This window comes from Camelina sativa, chromosome 4, assembly GCF_000633955.1.
Source record: "Camelina sativa cultivar DH55 chromosome 4, Cs, whole genome shotgun sequence".
In the NCBI taxonomy this organism is placed as follows: Eukaryota; Viridiplantae; Streptophyta; class Magnoliopsida; order Brassicales; family Brassicaceae; genus Camelina; species Camelina sativa.
The window spans coordinates 28,611,291-28,629,968 of NC_025688.1; the positions used below are offsets into that span (position 1 = coordinate 28,611,291).

An 18,678-nucleotide genomic window follows, 5' to 3' on the forward strand; every position below is an offset into this window, starting at 1 on the left:
TCTCACAAAATACATAAAATTCAAAAATTAACTTATAAAATATAAATCACAAAAAAAACATAAGCGATATTGATTAAGCACGGTATTATTCATCTCCTACATCACTTTGATGACTTTCATTTGGTTCTTGTGGGGTTCCCCAAATATTGAAAAGGCCTCTTGGTCTAGGTGTTTGTGGCATTCGTCCAGATTCAAAATAATTAGTGAAATCGAGACCAGCTGAAGTTTCGTGTTGAGTATTCCTCACATTTTCACCTCAGTCACCTAGTGAAAATCCATATTGAACATTTGTTGGAGTTGTTCCAGATGAACCGCCTTGCTGAAAATTTGGTGTTTGTTGCCACGAATGTAAGTTGGATAGTGTGCTCCACTGTGAAGTATTAGGTGGTGTTCCCCACTGTGGATGAGCATTTGGTGGTGTGCCCCACTGTGGAGCATTTGGTGGTGTGCCCCACTGTTGATAACCAGGACCCCAACCACCAAGTGGATTTTGCCCTCCTAAATTATTACCTACAGATGATGGACTACCAGATGATAAACCTCCTGAATGCGGACTCCCAAATGAATGACCTGAGCTTAATTGTTTGGGCACATCTTGGTTGTTTCGTGTAACACCAGTCATAGCTTCTAGCAATTGTAGCTTATCTTCGTCAGTGCTTCCTGCTATGTCAATAAAATACTTACGCCAAAAACTAACTCCGTAAGTGCGTTAATGCATGCCCAATAAAATTTTGTGTACTTTGGTAGGTCTAGCGAAATGAATATTGCTTCCGATTTTTTAAATTCGTCATAATTATCTTGGTCAAAACCGCCAGGACGAAGTTGTTGAAAACTTTGTCGTTGAAATTCTCTGTACCCAGCGATGGTGTCTTGTATAGTTGTTTCAAATGATTGTCGCCTATGATTTCCTCGTGAACCACTTCCAATAGATACTCGAGAGCTTCCCCTAGATCTTGTATGTTACTCCCACGTCTAGCAGTCGACTGCAAATTTAGTCTACTTCGTTGTTGGGTTCTGGGAGCGGAGTGTTGTAAGGTTTCATCGTCATCAATAGTAACATGATACACTTCTTCTTCTTCTTCTTGTGTCTCAGGAACTTGTGTTTGTGGTTCGTCATCACTTTCGGCATCTGAGTCATAAAGATTCTCATCTCCATCTCCATGCTCGTTAAGCAATTGTTCTCTTCTTTGACGAGAGGAGTGTTGAGATTGTGATTGAACATCATGTAATGCGAGACATCGTTTCATCACATCCCAAAACTCAGGCGGTTTTCGGTTAAAGCTTTTTGTTAATTTGCAGCCCTAAAATTAAAGTGGATTAGTTTTAAAACCTAAATTTTTATACANTGATTTCCTCGTGAACCACTTCCAATAGATACTCGAGAGCTTCCCCTAGATCTTGTATGTTACTCCCACGTCTAGCAGTCGACTGCAAATTTAGTCTACTTCGTTGTTGGGTTCTGGGAGCGGAGTGTTGTAAGGTTTCATCGTCATCAATAGTAACATGATACACTTCTTCTTCTTCTTCTTGTGTCTCAGGAACTTGTGTTTGTGGTTCGTCATCACTTTCGGCATCTGAGTCATAAAGATTCTCATCTCCATCTCCATGCTCGTTAAGCAATTGTTCTCTTCTTTGACGAGAGGAGTGTTGAGATTGTGATTGAACATCATGTAATGCGAGACATCGTTTCATCACATCCCAAAACTCAGGCGGTTTTCGGTTAAAGCTTTTTGTTAATTTGCAGCCCTAAAATTAAAGTGGATTAGTTTTAAAACCTAAATTTTTATACATAAGTTGATATGCAAAAGGATAATGTGTACTTACAAACTCTTGGTCCGCTCACCATAATTCAGATGCATATATCATAGATGTATCAGGATCAACCGTTATCCCAGTTTTATGCATAAGAACCTTCCATCTTTTATAGTTTTTTTTGAATTCATCCAGCTTGTTTTTGAAGAAACCATAAGTTATATCCATGTTGAACGCTTGATTGAACTTTTTAACCATATACTCTCTACCAATCGCAGTAGGATTTTTAAGAGTGTAATTAGACATGGCAATTGCTTCGTCAAACAATTGAATTAATGTTTTTTCTTGGATGTGCGACCATTTGTACTTGTCTTTGTTCTACATATATCGTTTATACAATATTAACAACCAAGTAAATTTTAACTAATATAATATTTTCTAAAAAGGCAAAACATATATTTACCCGTACTGTTGTTTCTGTAGGAGGAGTTGTAATTTCACTTGGATTTGCTCGTCTGGAAGGATTTGTATTTCGTCGACGATTAGATGACATATCTACATTCATAATAATTAAACAATATGTTATAATATTCACTAAAAATACGTTTCGGAATATATATATGTTCCCCCGATGATGAGACATTATTTGATAAAATAATTAAATTGTTAACAAAAAAAGATATATTTTCCAAAAAATACAATCATAACTTTTTTTTTAAAACCAGTTACTTATATAAAAAGGGGAGCTATAATGGTTGAGCACAATAAATATTATAATTGTTATATAAACTTAGGCATATATGTGTGTTATGTATAATACATATATATATATAGATTTGCACATGATATCTTATGAAAAAATTTACATATTTTAGAAAATTTATAATAATAGTAAATATTAAAAAAAAATAATCTGAGAAGCAAATTATTACTTTTTATAATATTAGAATCTTTATACATTTAATTATATATGCTTGGTATAAAATATATGAAATACATAACTTATTCTAAACTATTTATAAATTGATTAAAGTACATAAGTTATAACTTTAATAAATATTTCAGTTTTTTAAGTTATTTTTGTTGGATAAAAATTATGTTAATAGTATCTAATTTAAAAATAAATAATGTGATGATCAATTCAAATTTCTTAATAACCAAAAAAATACAGTTTTAAATTTATAATTTTGTGATAACAATAATAATTAAATTATAAAATAAATTACCTTCAAAGTGATGATCCTATTTTCTGGAGAGAAGAAAAAAAGAAAAGGAACAAAAGAGAGAAAGAGAGAGAGATATTTTTTATGTGTATTCATTTGTTTGCTTTCTTACCTTTTATATATGGTTTCTATTATTTTTTAATTTTTTATTATTTAGAGAATGCGGTTTTATTGGACCGCTATGTTTTGTGCAGATTGTAAAATTGAAATGCGTTATTCTATCTCTTATGTATTATTGTTGTTTTAAAATACGCAAATCATTCACTTTTAAAAAAACAAAAAACGTACACTGATGGATAAAAGTGATGATTGGTGACTCATTAGCGTTATTGTACTTTTTATTTGAAATAGGCAAATATACATGTCCCCATTCAACACCTAAGAAACAGTACAAATGGGAAGAGCTTGAACGTTGGAACTCAGAATTTGACCCCAATTTAAATTTTCTGTTGGATTGTTTGTTTCTGTTGTAAATTTGAGGTATGGTTGTAAAAGTTAAGAAAGAGAAACAAAAACAAAATATTCAAAAAATTTTCCACTCTTAAAAGAAGAAGAAAACTGATATTAAGATGGGTAATGTGATTGTGGAGTGCAAGTCTAAGTCTAGTAAGTCTAGCAAGTCTAGCAAGTCTAAGTCTAGTAGTCTAGTAGTCTAGTAAGGTCTAGCAAACGTAGTAAGTCTAGTAAAGTCTAGCACACGAGACACGACCCTCGGAGACAGTGCTGAGGGTAAAATCGTCATTTCGTAAAGCAGGTGAAGACTTACGAAACGGTCTCTGTAGTGAAGAGAAGAATTTTGAAATTCAAGATTAGTTTCTTCGCTCTTCGTCTCTTTCTCTCTCCCTCTCTTATCTTAAACTCATCGTTGCTTTTGCTCTCTCGCCGTCGTCTGAGTCGGCAAAAATGAGTAAGAAATCGCGAAAAAAATGAGTAAGAAATCGCGAGAATCTGACGCTGACGATAGTGAGAAGCCATGGACCCTGGCAGATTTCGAGATCGGGAGACCACTGGGAAAGGGTAAATTTGGCAGAGTCTATCTCGCTCGAGAAGTTAAGGTCACTCTCTCCATTTTGTTTCAAATTTACTCCTGTAACTGTGAGATTAAGGTAGTTTTTATGTCAATTTGAGCTTTTGGAAACCCTAATTGGTTGCGAATTTTGGGGATATATGATAATAGAGTAAGTTAAGCGGAGGAGCGTTGTAAAAGGTTTGAAACTTACTTTTTTGGGGTTTCAGTTTTGGCTCTTACAAAGTAACAAACCATCTTCTAATTCACTATTTGCGGGTCGTGGTTTCAATAATGTAATTCAGACTTTGGAGATTTTATTAGGGTTTACATAATATTTTGGTTTGGGGATTTTATTAGGGTTTACATAATATTTTGGTTTGGGGATTTTTTTTTAGGATTTCTATTTTTCAGACTCTTGTAAACTAACGAACGATGATGGTTTCTTATTATATGATGTGCAGGTCTGCCATGGTTTTGAACTTTGAAGGTGAAGAAGAAGAAGACACGAGTGCTCACCGAAATGGCTCTAAGATTCATGAAGCTCGCCAAAAAGTTCTCAGGAATATATAAAAAAAAGATGGAGACAAGCCTGTTTTGGTAACATAGTGTGTCACCATCTCTCCTTGTATTCTTATGAACTGTAGATTAGAATAACGCTTCCTTTCTTTCCTTCACGACCTGTTTACCGGGTTTGGTGAACAAATGTCTCTGTGTTATTAGGGAGCTATAATGAAATACCTATAATGTATAATGAAAGAAAGGAAGCGCTATTCTCATCTACGTTCATATGAATCCAAGGATGTTAAAAAATTTGAGAGAGACGTTGGAATAATGCTGGGATAGGGCAGAAGCTGTTCCAGGAAGATCAAAAAAAAAAAATGAAAACAAGACTGCTATGGTAACATAGTGTGTCACCATCTCTCATACACATATGAGCTTTATGCGTATCATATCAAGCCCATATGTGCATGAGAGATGTGACACACCATGTTACCAAAACAGGCTTGTCTCCATCTTTTTTTTTTATCTACCTGAGAACATTTTTATCTTCTAGAGATTTAGAAACCTAATTGGTTGCGATTTTGTTCACATTTATGATATAGAGCAAGTTCATAGTTAGGCGCTCAAAGTGATATCCTCGGCCTCTACGGTTGGTTCCATGACGACGATGAAGGCATTTTCTTGATTCTCTCGAGTATGCTCATGGTCATGGTGGTGAGCTCTAATCTATGGCCTCCTCAAAGAGAATGGCCATCTCTCTGAAAAGCAAGCAAGCCGCCACTGTGAGTCTCTCCTCCTCCTCGCTTGCTCTCTCTCTCTCTCTCTCCTATCTCAATTATCCTGCCTTAAGATCCTTTATCATTTCGTTGCAACGTTGGTTCTGCGTGCTTCTCAACCACATTTGCATTATCTGTTTCTGGCACTGGATAATTGTCATTGGGATTATCTGTTTCTGTGCAAGTGATTAAATTAGCTTAGCTTGCTTCATCTTTGTGGACAAATCAAATGGATCTTTCTTAAACTTTGTGTTCTCTTATCTTTTTTCCTGGATTTCAGAGTACATTGTAAATCTCAGTCAGGCACGAGCCTATTGTCATGGAAATCTGTGATTCACAGAGACATCGTACCTGAAAACGTTGTTGCTCGATCATGAGGTATGTTATGTGTGTATATTGGTTATTGTAAAAAATATACATTCAAGAGGTAAGGAGACGGCTAAACTTTTTATCTTTGTGGAAATTGACAGAAGAAACTTAAAACCGCAGCTCCTGATGAGCTTGTGCTTGTCCAATTTAATGGTATGCAGAATTCTTCATATCGATCTGTACTTTTCCTACTACCCCAAATGTTTCAGCAGAAGCCAAACATCTTATCAGTCAGGTACACCCAAGCTACATCATTATACCAACAACATCTCTCTTGCTCTTGACTAGTTAGTTAGATATTAAGCATTAACATATATGGATGTTTAAAATCTGTTGCAGCTTCTTGTTAAGGAGGATCTCTCAGAAACGACTCTCCATTGATAAGATCATGCAACATCCGTGGATTGTCAAGAAAGAACGCAGATCCTAAAGGTGTGTGCCTCAATTGATTTGATGCTATTCTCCTAATCTCGGGTCCTTTGGAATTCAGAGTTCATTTCTTTTATATAAAAACTGGTCTATGTTTTCACCTATATGTGTTCTGATCGTATGGAATTGGCGACATACGTAACTACCAAAATGATGAAATAGTTACATAAGTTTTCGTCCCTCCTAAACAGGCTGAAGAACCACACTCCAGGGTTATCCTCTTAACATAAGTTTTTGTTAAGGCATTAATTATATACTAAAATCCTCTTTTTGATCCTTGGTCAGCCTCACTCTTTATCCGGTAGCGACATTGATAAAATTGTCAGAGAAACCCAAGGCAAGCTCTATAGATTTTGTATAAGAAACACAGAGTAGTTATTACCACCAGACGTATTACAGTTTCGAGTCAAGTAACTAATAAGCTTTCTTTATGTTACAGGATACTCAGGAAGCGATCTTCAAGCACTCTGTTGGCATATATATTCTGTTTTTGCTTGCCCTAATCATTTACTTGGATCTAATGTTTTGCAGGAGCTACTAAGTACTAACAAGTAACAAGCTACAGGAGTTGGATGATGCAGTGCTTAGGAGATTGGTAAGAACATTATTGTCACCAGGATTTTCATATCCACCAATTGCCAAGGAAAGTATCAGATTATATGCATTTTATCACTTTGTTAGGTGAAGAGAATATATGTACCATTGACAGAAAACTAAACTGAAGCGTCAGCCTCACTCTTTATCCTCTGCGTTCCGCGGAAACGGGTTGTTCGGGTCGGGTTGTTCGGTTTTTTTCTAATTCGGGCTTTTTCAAATTTCACCGAATTGAAGTTAAATTGAAATACGGTTCGGTACGGACGGTACTCGGGTTAATCGGGTCCGTTACCTAATTTAATTTTGCATCAAAAAACAATTTCTAGTTCGGTTTAAATAACCCGAATTAAAAATTTTCTGAAGTAAACAACAAAATACAACCTGCTAAGTTCATGTACTAGTAGCTTAAAGTTGTGTTAATGAGTTTAAATGCTTTAAGCTACTAGTACAGATTGTTACATACCATTACAGACCATTAGAGAAGCTGCTAAGGTAGCATTTTATCTAGTTTAAGCTAGCATTACATCAAAAAAACCAATCCATCAACAAAAGCATGCTACTTCACATCAAAAAGTAGTCAAAAGAGCAGTTTCAAAGTCAGTACTATATCATCCATTGTTAACGCTGCATTCCGCATCAAAAAGGACAAAATACGCAGCTTCCTACCTGTGAAAATCATAACAAAAACAATGTTAATCAACAACAAAAACAAAATTTATATGAACACTTAGTAAGAACCACAAACATACCTGTCATACTATGAAGAATCATGGAATAGCTTCCGTTGGATTTCGAGAATCTACACAATAAAATAGATGCAAGAAATTAATACAACTTATAGATATCAAAAGATTTGTTAGGATAACTAAACCGAGAGAAGTTAAACTTACCAAGAGACTCAAAGAATTCAACTTCCTCCAACATCTGGGCCAAGTTTGCCACGGCTGCTTCTCCTTTATACGAGCTCTTTAACCATTGTTGGGTGCACAACAATACCTCAACCATGTAAGGAGTTAGAGAGCTTCTGTAAGGATTCAAGTCCCTTCCACTTATACTAAAAGCTGTTTCTGAAGCAACCGATGGGTCTTGAATTGCTAGAACATTTCTAGCCATTTCTGACAAGACTGGATACTTTGGGCTATTACGTCTCCACCAATTGAAAACATCATAACACATCCCCAACCTATTCTCTACTCGCGGCTCAGGTTTCTCTGCTAGATACTGTTGTAACTCATTGTAGTGTTCTGCATCTTCTTGTCCGGGTTGAACTGTAGGCTTGTCGTTTTCATCGGCCATCTACAAATGATTTTACAGCACTCATTAGCTCATAATAACAATCAACAATACAAGTTGCAAATAATAAAACAAGATCATAAACAAAGTAAATATAAAATCCAACCCTAAATAAGCTAATCAGATGGTAACGAAACGGGGATAGACTAATTGTTAGCTGAAGAACAACGAAAGAAGATAAGCCCTAACTTTCGAAATAAAATTGAAACTGAAACCCTAAATTTTTTGAATAAAAAAATATAGGATTTCGGTTTCAATTTTGAATATGCTAATAGGTTGCTACCGAATCAGAGATAAACTAATTGACTAAGAAGATAAATCCTAAATTTTAGAAAGAAACTGGAACCCAAACCCTAAATTTTTTGAATCAAAAAATTTAGGGTTTGGGTTGCAATTTCTTTATGAAATGTTGCTAACGAATCGAAATAGCCAAATTGACAACCAAGAACAACTAAAGAACACAAAGAAATTGAAAACAAAGAACAACAAAAGAACTGACCTTTACGAATTTCTCGGCTGCTCGCAGATGTATCCGTAGAAGTAAAACTCTCTAGAAGAGAAGAAGTAGAAGAAGATCAAGATGAATTGATGAAGGAGAATAAACGAGATTAGATCGGAGGACCGGATGAAGTGATGAACTTCTCTCTCGCTTTCAGAATCGCATCATGCGGTCTGCGGCGTCGAAGAAAGAAAGAAGTGAGAAAGTTAGGGTTAATACATATGGTTAGATTTATATACTTATGCGGATTTTCATTAACCGATCGGTCCGATTACCGAACCGAACCGAACCGAAATCCAATTATCAAATTAAATTTTGCCGACCGGTTATGTTTTTTCTCTTCGGTTCGTCCCGATAACCGACATTTTCGGGTTGTCCGGTTCGGTTTGTCTGGTTATTGCCGAAAGCCCAGGGTTACTTTATCCGGTAGCGACATTGATAAAATTGTCAGAGAAACCAAAGGCAAGCTCACAGAGTAGTTATTTCAGAAATCGATGGCAGTGATCAGGCCAGCTTGAGTAAAAGCAAATGGGAAGAGCTTGAACGTTGGAACTCAGAATTTGGCTCCAATTAAAATTTTTTCTTGGATTGTTTGTTTCTGTTGTAAATTTGAGGTATGGTGCAAAGCTAAGAAACCTAAGAAACAGAACCAAAAATAAAGAAACAATCAAAAATGTTTCAACTCTCCAAAGAAGAAAACTGATATTAAGAGGGGTAATGTCATTGTGGTCGTTTCGAAATTAACGAGAGTGCAGAGGGTAAAATCATCATTATGATATGAAGTGCTGCCGTCTTGAAGATAATTTTGAATTCAAATATAGGTTCCGCTCTTATATAAAAGACAAAACAGAAGAATTACAATACTGTATAGATATGAAAGGAGGTTTTTCGAGGTGTTCATGCAAGTGTTCTGGTAGATTCAGGTGCTTGTCCTTGGGATTGCGCATAGATAGAGTCCTCCTTCGACATGAAGTGTAAGCATTCTCTTGTAACACACATTGCTCTTCTCATCAGCCATTTTGAAGCGAAAGAAGTGCAGAAGTGCCATCGATACAATCTTCATTTGCCTGTATGCGAAATCTTTGCCAAGACAGATTCTTGGACCAGCCTACATACATAGTCAAAGAAAGAAAACATCCTCAGGCATTAAAAAATAATGCCTTACTCACTAGGCCACATAGTTTTTCAGCAAGAGAGTGTACAAACATGAAATGTTATGAATTTGAATGGTGATTCTGGTTGGAACACGCCGTCCTTAAGCCATCTCTCTGGCTTGAATTCCTCCGCATCTTGACCCCAAATGTAAGTCATTCTCCCCATTGCATAGGCTAAGTAGTAAATATTATCCCCTTTCCTCACTCTATATCCATCTGGAAGAACGTCATCAGTTTCTGCACACCTCATGTCCTTTGCGGAAGGACCAAAAGATAGATTAAGAAAATCTTATAATGATCAATCACAGAAGGAATGTTTTTGAAGGACTTGTTTATTTTACCACAGGCAGAGGAGGGTAAAGCCGCAAGGTCTCAGACAAGGCTGCATGGAGATACTGCATCTGATCAAGAGCCTCTTCGTTTATACTTTCAACGAAACCATCTACATCGGTTGTTTTCTCGTGACTTGATGTCACATCTCTTATTTCTTGTACGACTCTCTCCTGAACAAGTGGGTTTATGCAGAGCATGTACAAGAACCAAGAGAGTGATGCAGCGCTTGTGTCCTTCCCAGCAATCATGAAGCTCAGAATTATATCCCTCAGGTACTTATCATTCATGTTCTCCGGATCTTTCTCACTCTCCACAAGAAATCTCGATAGTATGTCCTCTCTAACAGCCTAACGACAAGCAAACCATTTCGTCAAAAGGTTTAAAAAATGGTAAATGCTCCGTAATCTTAGTTAAGACTTAAGAGGGTAAACTTAAGAGAGAACTCACAGTGTTGTGTTCCTTTGCAAGATCTTTCCTTTTAGTGGTAATTAGACTATAGACAAATCTATCTATAGTAGCAATGCTCTTCTTGAGCTTAGACTGTGATCCAATGTTGAGAAACCATTTCAGCTTCCAAAGTGGATCGATGTATCTGGAACTAGTTGCAACGTTACTTTCATCAAAAGCTTCCATAAACTCCTCCCCTTCTTTGCTAAGCCCATCCAAACATTGTAACTCCACACCAAACCCAACTTTAAAGATGGCGTCCAGTGTACATCTCATCAACATATCCTACATAACAAAATGGCATCCTTGATTTTTGTGGAAATAATGAGTTTTGTCTGGTTATCTTTGATTCTAAACTTACTTGAGCATCAAAAGCTTTTCCGGAGAGAGCAAACTCCGTGACACAACCGACAAGCTTAGATGCACTTGTCCTAAAAACAGAGCAGCTAAAGTCTCTTAAAACCCTAGTAGAGAACTCAAAGCTCGCAAGCTTCCTCTGTTGTTTCCATTTCTCACCATCAACAGCAAAGATACCATGTCCCAAAAGATCCGCAAGATTTTCACGAGTACTTGGCCCTTTACTATAGTAATGGAATCTTGTCTTGAGAATATGCTCCACGTTCCGAGGATCTGCAGTTAATATCTCGCTCTGTCCTGGACTCAAGAACCTGAAAGTAGGCTTTGTCCTCGCGATCTCAGTCTGGTAATCGTACAAATCATCACTGTGGGAGAGAAGATCGAAGACCGTGGCGTGTACCGGAACATATCTCTTGTCGTTTCGTGATTTTCCGGTGAAGATTCTGATCGTGAGGTAGATAGTGAAAGAAACAAGTATGAAGATGGTTGTTACTAGTGTAACAGCTATGCTCGTCAAAATCTCCATTTCCTTTTTTTTTTTTTTTTTTTGCTTCCACGTCAACGACAACGGCTACTGAACCAAGCAAGAGATACCAGAGAAGATATAATAATTTTGGGTATTTTAATGGGTGATAACTGATAACAGTTTATACGATGGAGATGATCTATGCCACGCGTGTTATAATAACTCTGGTGGATACAATTTGTTGGGCTGTTTTCTCTTATAAGATTGAAAAAGAAACTTAAAAAGAATCAAACGACAACGTTTTATTAAGTCACAATATATACATTAGCGGAGTAGTGTAAAAGTCCAGTCTAGATTCTTCTTTCTTGTTTTTTTTTGTATACGAAGAGAAGAAGGAAGCGATTTAAAACCTTCGAGCTCAGGTAGAGGGAAAAACTAACTAATCTCAAACGACAACGTTTTGAAAAATAGCAATATGGCGGTTGGCAAAGTAGTAAGCCCAGCCCAATAAGAGTCGGCCCATATATTTCAGCATTGTCAACTTGGGTTTGCGGATGCCAGCTTGGCTTCTCGGTGAAAAAAAGGAAAATAGGAAAGTAGAAAAAGGAAAGAAAGGAGTCAAAGATGGTTTGACTAAGGAACTATTTAATCTGGAGCGTTGAAACTTAAGATGGATGAAATCGTGACCGTCATAAATAATAGTAATAGACTTCTTCATCATTCATCTATAAATAATGCTTCTTCTTCACTCATTCTAGAAAGTTCTAAAAACAAAAGAGTCTCTTCTTTCTATTTTCCTTTTTTGTTCTTAGGTGTGGTGTGGTACTGTTCTTCAATCACCCTGATTTTGTTTTCAAACCAAATCTCACTCGTTCCTTCCTACCTGTGATAATCCTCTCTCTAGGGTTTGGTGGTTTCTCTCCCTCAAATCTCAATTGCATTGACTCGATTTTTTTAATAAAATATTCTTGGCTCTGTTGTATAATAGATTGTGGTGGACTACGTTTTGTTGATTTTAGATTTGTGGACGATCCTATGTTTGATCGGTGATGGTCCTGACTGATTTTTTTTTTTTTTTTTTTTTTTTTTTTTTTTTTTTTTTTTTTTTTTTTTTTTNGTACAAAAGCTAGAAATATCTTCTCTCTTTAATGCAGATTGCACAGTGGGGTTTTGCTCTGTTGTTGAATCTTTCTCTTCATCATCTGTTTTGGTAAGTTTCTTCTTCTTAGTGATATATCTCTTTGCTAACATCTTCTTATATCTCTGCGCTTACCTCTTCAGGTAGTCTTCTTCCTCTTAACCAACTTTGTCGTTTCTTTCTTTCTTTCTTTCTATATAAGTCAAGTTACATATTTCTGTTTCTTTGATGCAGACCATCGAGATTAATGTGTGTGAGGGTTTCAGGAGAAGGAACAAAACATTGTGAAAGTGAATGGTTTGCATATGAAGCTAGAACCATACAAGGAGATTGTGTCTGCTGCTTTGTTTGGCATTATAACTCAGGTTATAGTTTCAAACACTTGTCTTACCAGTTTATATTTCTCTCTGTTATGTAATTGTGGATTTACTTCAGATTTTTGTGTCTTTTTTTGTTTTCTTCAGGATGCAAGAGGTGTTGACGTGATGCAACTATTTTTTTTCATTATTTCAGGGTATACACTTTGACGTGATGCTAATCGATTGGTGTTTCTGATCTATGTAACCAGGGGCAGTAATCTTGCTCAGCAATTCAGATAGGCTTCAGATGTAGAGCTCTACCGACCTGGTAATTTTCTCCTTATAATTGTTGTTGCATATAAGCTCTACCGTCCCACTTTGTCATAAGATTTTTTCCAATTTCAGGACCGTCTGAAGAAACTCAAAGTCAGAGTATTTCTTGCTATATGGCTAACAGACTTTTCATATGATTCTTTAATTTTTACAATTTTTGTTTTTTTTGCAGACTCCAGGACGTGAATTTATTGCAGCCAAGCTTGTGTGGCAAATTTGACATAGCAGGTGAGTTACAAGTCTGTGATGGTGGACAACATGATTGACACAGCAGGTGAGCTATAAGTCTGTTTCTATCTGCACATATTATCTTTCTGTGTCCCTGCATGTGATCATGTAGTTTTCAGCATTTATTTATTTATGCCTCATCAACTCGTACTCGTCTGTCTTAACATCGATTAAATTTTACTTACTTTCCATGTTTGTTCGTAACATGTAACTCTGCTTTGTTCTTTTCTTTGCAGGTCTCTGTCTCTGATTTTGCAAACCAATTCTTTTTTAAGGTGCTGCATACTTGAGATCTTTGATTGAAACTTTATCTTAAGATATGTCTATTTGTGAATGATGTTTTCTGATGATGATATCAATTTACAGATTGCTTATGGACCGACGTGGTTATATATTGGGAAGAGTACACTCTTAAATCATTACAACATGATGACAAAGTAACACGGACATGCGACAGGTTTTTGTCTTGTTCAATCATCTTTTCTTAAAGTTTATATTTTTTTATCTTATTATTGTGTTCATCTGATTTTAACTCTTGGATCTGTTATTTTAGATTGTGGAGGATGCTTTGCTCGGAGGTTAATGGTTCTGACGATGGATCGTTGTCTTCTCTGCGCTACATCTTCAGGTAGTGTTCTTCCTCTTAATCGATTTTTTTCTTTCTTTCTGTTTCTGTATAAGTGAAATTTCATATCTCTGTTTCGTACATGCAGACCATCGAGATAAATGTGTGTGAGGGTTTGAAGAGAAGAAAAAACATTGTGGAAGTGAATGGTTTGCGTATGAAGCTAGAACCATATAAGGAGATTGCGTCTGCTGCTCAGGTTACAGTTTCAAACACCCGTCTTACCAGTTTATGTTTCTCTACGTTCTGTAATTGTGGATTTACTTCAGATTTTTGTGTCTTTTTTCTTCAGGATGCAAGCAAGGTTATTGGTGGGAAGAGAGTTATGACTGGATTGCTTTAGGAAACCTCATTGCTTGATCCATGTGAGGGTACTGATAACTCTTTCTTTATAGTTATAATTACTTGGTTAGATCCTACATCTTGAATATATCAAGTCCCCATCCTTCCCGTTCTAAGTGTGTTGACTTGATGCAACTATTATTTCATTATTTCAGGGTATACACTTTGTGGGGCTTGTCACGTGTTTGATGTTAATCGATTGGTGTTTTGATTATTGTAATCGATCACTGTTGATAAGGTATGGATTCTTATGATTTTTATCTGCTCTGTTTGATTATGAAGGCTTTCTCTTACAAAATTTTGTAATCCTTTTTAATGTGGTATTTGTGAAGGTACTTGGTGGAATGGGAGGGATGATTGGATTACGCTAGGAAACCTTATTGCTTGTTCTTGCTGTCTACACACATTCAGATGAGAGATCGATGATCCACAGATTCTTTCCTACACGAGTTGGTTCCTACAGATTCCTTTTTTTTTTTACTAGTTTTTGTATTCAGTGTCTTTTTAATGAATCTATATCTCTCTATATCTCTCTTTGATGCAGATCGTGGAGGCGAATCTATATCTCTCTTTGATGCAGATCGTGGAGGCACGGAGGGGGACTGATATGATAAATTTCGTACCTTTATGTGTGTGTTTTGAGTGCATAACCACAGGCTTACATCATTGTCCGTGGTTATGGTGGCTGGAATTCTAGGTTTGCCTCCCAAAGGTACACTCTGATATGATAAATCTTTATTGTGGCTTGTGGTCTGTCATCTTTTTATTATCTTCTTTATTACAACCATAACTTAACCTTTGTTCTGTTATGTCTCAGTTTATCTTGAACGTGAAGGATGCCTTTTATCTGTCGTCGTCTTCGGTCCCTGTTACCTCTTTGAAGGTCTCCTCTTTCCATTTTATTTTATTTTAGTGTTCTTAGATCAGCTAATGTTTCTCTTTGATGCAGATCATGAGGAACTAAGATTACTGTGTGGGAGGTTCGAAGAGAAAGAAAAAACATTGTGGGATTGCGATTGATATCTGAGTTCAGGTTAGCTCACATCTATACACCTTTTTTGCCTAATGTTTGGCTCTTGTGTTTCAAATTGTTACAAAGTTGCATACGTTAACGAAATATTGAATTTTTTTTTGTCATACACTAACCTGAACAAGTTTAGAGTGACAGAGAGAGATGTTATAATGAGGTGACGGAAGAGCAAACATTCAAACCTGAACAAGTCACTCGCAGAGAAGAGAGGTAAGAGAACAAAAATTGGTAAAGCTTTTAAACTTAATTTTTCATTGATTTCTCTCTCTCTCCGTTGTTCGTTCATAGGCATAGCTAACCCCTTGATGTTATATTTTTGATACACAGATTATTACAGTCAGATAGCAACAGCTCGACTAATCTGGGCATTGCCTTTGGTTGGCTTTCTGAACGGTTTGATCAAATATATGTGTAAAAATGTAACAAGTGAGACCGCTACATCTGATGATTTGGTGATTGCCATTGGTATGATTCCAGACTTTCTCAAATATCATCTTCACTTTGTTGGTATATTCTATTTTTGCTTGCCCTAATAATTTGCTTAGATGTAATGTTTTGCAGGTGCTACTAACAAGCCACCGGAGTTGGATGATTCAGTGCTTAGAAGATCGGTTAGAACATTATCTGTCACCAAGATTTTCATTTTAATCATATAATTTTTAGTCACTCTGTTTATTATGTTCATGCTATGTTAACCTCTTCGCTCTATTATTTCAGGTTTTGGATGATGCTTTTATTTATCAATACTGATGGCTTTGACTGATCGTCCTCAGGCGTTCTCATGGGTTCCTTGCTCTAAACGTATCTCTATTAACTGTTTCTGAATATTTACTTTGTTTCTGTGGTTTTTTTGTTCTAGCTACATGTTATTTACTTGTTGTTTTTGTTGTTTCAGGTTTTGGATGATGATTTTATCAATCAGTGATGGCTTTGCCTTTGACTGATCTTCTTCAGGCGTTCTCATGGGTTCCAATTGGAATGGAGTATATAGTAACTCACAACTATAAGCTTGCGGACCAGGTAACAAGTTAGAAAATGATGTGTGGTATCTTCAAGTTATATGACTTATCTTTGTGCTAATATTGTATGTACATTGATCCCTTGTAATATGCCCTTCGGATCCACTTGTTGCAGATCATATGAAAGAGTTTGTTCCTCCTCACTTTACAGTGTGCTTACCCCTGAAATTTACAAATGCTATATTAATGAAAAAGCTACATTGTAAAATGGGGAGAAGGTATGGTTAAGCTGTTCGGTGGTTTGAGAAGCTATGAGAGAGCACTTACACGATCTACTATAAGCTTATGCACTTATTCAGGCTTGGCTTACACTTACCATTTGCAAGGTACTTGAATGAACTTTCAATCACCTGTCATTTCTTTGAAACAATACTAATATTGATCATCACATTTTTTCCATTTCCATCTCATTTTTGCCTAGGGGAATTTCTCAGCTGGCCATCTCATACTATCACAAGGTATACACACTACAGTATATGAGAGAACTATAATTGTTTATTGGTTTTCTTCTCTGTCAGATGGTGAGCTATACATGTTTCATTATCTCTGAGTCTTTGTTTTTTTTTTCTTTTCTTTCTAATTTTAGGTCTTGTGGATGAAACCTGATAATCAGTTATTTTACCGAAATGTGGAACTCTATTTTCAGGTTCTAATGGATGATGATTGTCAAAAAGGGGCTGATGCAAAGGTTGAGCTCTGCTAGAAATTGGTCGGCCAGGTAATAAAATTAACTGCCTTATTCTAGTTCTTGCTGTAATTTATCTGTTGTACTATCTATCATTGTTACAATATACACTAACTTTTCTTAATGGGTGAATGGGCTTTCTGCAGTGTTGTCTCCACCATGTGTGGTTTTGGTCTCTGATATTAGGAGGTCCCTTGAGTAGTCCCCCGAACAGCTCTCCTGCATCATAGTAAATCTCTGTTCTGAGAGATTCATCAATTAACCTGTAGAGAACATCTAGAAGTAAGTGAATCCTGATGCTAGCAGTGCACAGCCTCTGCCAATTCCGATAAAAATCCATTAGATAAAAGACATGAGTTGAGAAGAAAAAAGTGAGTAGTGTCTAAAAAGGCAAACATGGATGGATACTACTTAACCTGAGAGACAAAAATCTTGAGAAGTTCACAGCTGAGCCTTCAAAGCATTTGCTTTGGCTACAAGAAAAACCAATAACCATATAACCATGTCTCATCATCTCCCAATTTACATGAGAAAGAAGTATGAAACCAGAAGCAAGTCAGGTCTTCTTGGTTGTTCCCGGAGCAACTTGCACTAAATGCAATGCCTAATTTAGCATCACAAAATGAAATCTGCTGCACAATAATATCGAAGATCGTAGCAGTCTTTGTCACAGGATCAACCTCAGACAGCAGCAGTATCTAGAGTTAAGAAATTACGACAATGGGTTGGGTTCTAATATTGTGACATGAAATAGGTTCCGTTGGAGTAACGACATCGCTCCCCTCTCCCTTTGTGTGTATCGCAATCAATCGAGCAGAGAGAGAGAGATCAAACAGAAAGGATCAACAAAAGCGAGAATTAAGCCAAAACCGAAATTGAAATCGGTTTTAAATTTTCGGTTCGGATTTAAACCGGGATTGGGCATATGTATTATCGTCAGATTTAGTTGTTTGATGCTTATATGATTCTAATCATCCAGAGCAGTGGAAGAGTAATGTTCTTAAGAAATTGGCTGCAAGCAGAATGTACAATATATGTTTTTTAAAACAGATTTATAACGACATTAATCAAATGTTGAAGTGGGTTAACACTTGGTCTCAGGAAAATTGGCTTTTATGTTACAAAAACATGCATTTACAAAGTCGTACTACTAAACTAAGTGAGCTTTAATCTCAAATGGTAAACAAGAACTAACTTAAACCCGCTAATGAGCACTAAACAGTGGAAATTAAATAGATGCGATTAACAAAACCCAGAGGATGAGATATGTTTAGCCTATGAACTAACTTAAACCCGATTTGGTGCACCGTGGTGGACTTATCCATATAGCATACCCGTAGATTTCTTGCTACTAACCAATCGATTTAATACGGTTTTATTTTATTATTTATTTTAGAACTAAATTGTTCATGATTTTTTGTTTTTTTCTTTTTTTGAAAAGGAAACAGTTATATTAGGATTCATAACAATAGATAGAGTTTCGTCGATTCTTTTTCGGCGGAAGTTTTAAGGACTTCAGCATAGTTCAACGCAATCTCTTCTTCGAATTCCATTGTCACTCTCTCGCGCAGCTCTCTCATAGCAAAAAAAACAATAATATATCATTTATGTTGTAAGCTAAGCATTGTTGAACTAGTGATTGTTTTTTTTTTTTCTATATATATTTTCTCATAGGTTATACAACCTTATTTATTTGTGTTACCACCTTATGCCTCATCTAATCACATCATAGAAGCACTCTCGTTTATGATATCAATTGATCATAGTCAAAGTGAAA

At 36.2% G+C, this 18,678-nt stretch overlaps 1 protein-coding gene, 4 long non-coding RNA genes and 1 pseudogene across 20 annotated transcripts; 3 read left to right on the forward strand and 3 right to left on the reverse strand.

The window, feature by feature from the left end:
• Window positions 7-1,247, reverse strand: LOC109132570 (annotated as a pseudogene).
• On the reverse strand, window positions 1,369-3,048 carry LOC104783081. Of its 2 annotated transcripts, XR_767156.1 has the most exons (4): window positions 2,979-3,048; window positions 2,216-2,307; window positions 1,825-2,130; window positions 1,369-1,746 (listed from the first exon to the last, which is right to left on the reverse strand). It is a non-coding gene; the product is annotated as an uncharacterized LOC104783081 (long non-coding RNA). The 2 variants fall into 2 exon arrangements; XR_767155.1 differs by having other exon boundaries at window positions 1,369-2,130.
• LOC104783080 lies at window positions 3,756-6,397 on the forward strand. Its single transcript, XR_002037839.1, has 6 exons — window positions 3,756-4,030; window positions 4,446-5,267; window positions 5,542-5,639; window positions 5,732-5,865; window positions 5,970-6,062; window positions 6,345-6,397. It is a non-coding gene; the product is annotated as an uncharacterized LOC104783080 (long non-coding RNA).
• Window positions 6,503-6,949, forward strand: LOC109132730. Its single transcript, XR_002037840.1, has 2 exons — window positions 6,503-6,654; window positions 6,741-6,949. It is a non-coding gene; the product is annotated as an uncharacterized LOC109132730 (long non-coding RNA).
• LOC104783079 (cytochrome P450 704C1-like) lies at window positions 9,210-11,390 on the reverse strand. Its single transcript, XM_010508162.2, has 5 exons — window positions 10,741-11,390; window positions 10,380-10,664; window positions 9,941-10,279; window positions 9,652-9,852; window positions 9,210-9,553 (listed from the first exon to the last, which is right to left on the reverse strand). The coding sequence occupies exons 1-5, from the start codon at window positions 11,260-11,262 to the stop codon at window positions 9,365-9,367; spliced, it is 1,536 nt and encodes a 511-aa protein (XP_010506464.1). The 5' UTR covers window positions 11,263-11,390; the 3' UTR covers window positions 9,210-9,364.
• Window positions 11,983-17,989, forward strand: LOC104783077. 15 transcript variants are annotated; one of them, XR_767149.2, is made up of 27 exons: window positions 11,983-12,248; window positions 12,357-12,412; window positions 12,575-12,705; window positions 12,805-12,814; window positions 12,909-12,967; window positions 13,045-13,065; window positions 13,145-13,246; window positions 13,437-13,475; window positions 13,567-13,657; window positions 13,754-13,828; window positions 13,914-14,024; window positions 14,118-14,196; window positions 14,323-14,405; window positions 14,500-14,616; window positions 14,712-14,879; window positions 14,985-15,050; window positions 15,117-15,200; window positions 15,328-15,407; window positions 15,525-15,662; window positions 15,759-15,808; window positions 15,915-15,998; window positions 16,093-16,217; window positions 16,332-16,344; window positions 16,435-16,542; window positions 16,638-16,674; window positions 16,863-16,934; window positions 17,048-17,989. It is a non-coding gene; the product is annotated as an uncharacterized LOC104783077 (long non-coding RNA). The 15 variants fall into 15 exon arrangements; XR_767141.2 differs by having other exon boundaries at window positions 11,983-12,107; window positions 12,191-12,248; window positions 16,332-16,542; XR_767145.2 differs by having other exon boundaries at window positions 15,328-15,425; window positions 16,332-16,542.

What these genes read in the sequence shown, in the direction of transcription:
- LOC104783079 (XM_010508162.2), bottom strand. Translation starts at nt 11,262, where the DNA reads ATGGAGATTTTGACGAGCATAGCTGTTACACTAGTAACAACCATCTTC. An exon ending in GAAAAGCTTTTGATGCTCAA is followed by an intron (nt 10,665 to 10,740) that starts GTAAGTTTAGAA and finishes TTTGTTATGTAG; the next exon opens with GATATGTTGATGAGATGTAC. An exon ending in TTTACCCTCCTCTGCCTGTG is followed by an intron (nt 9,853 to 9,940) that starts GTAAAATAAACA and finishes CCTTCCGCAAAG; the next exon opens with GACATGAGGTGTGCAGAAAC.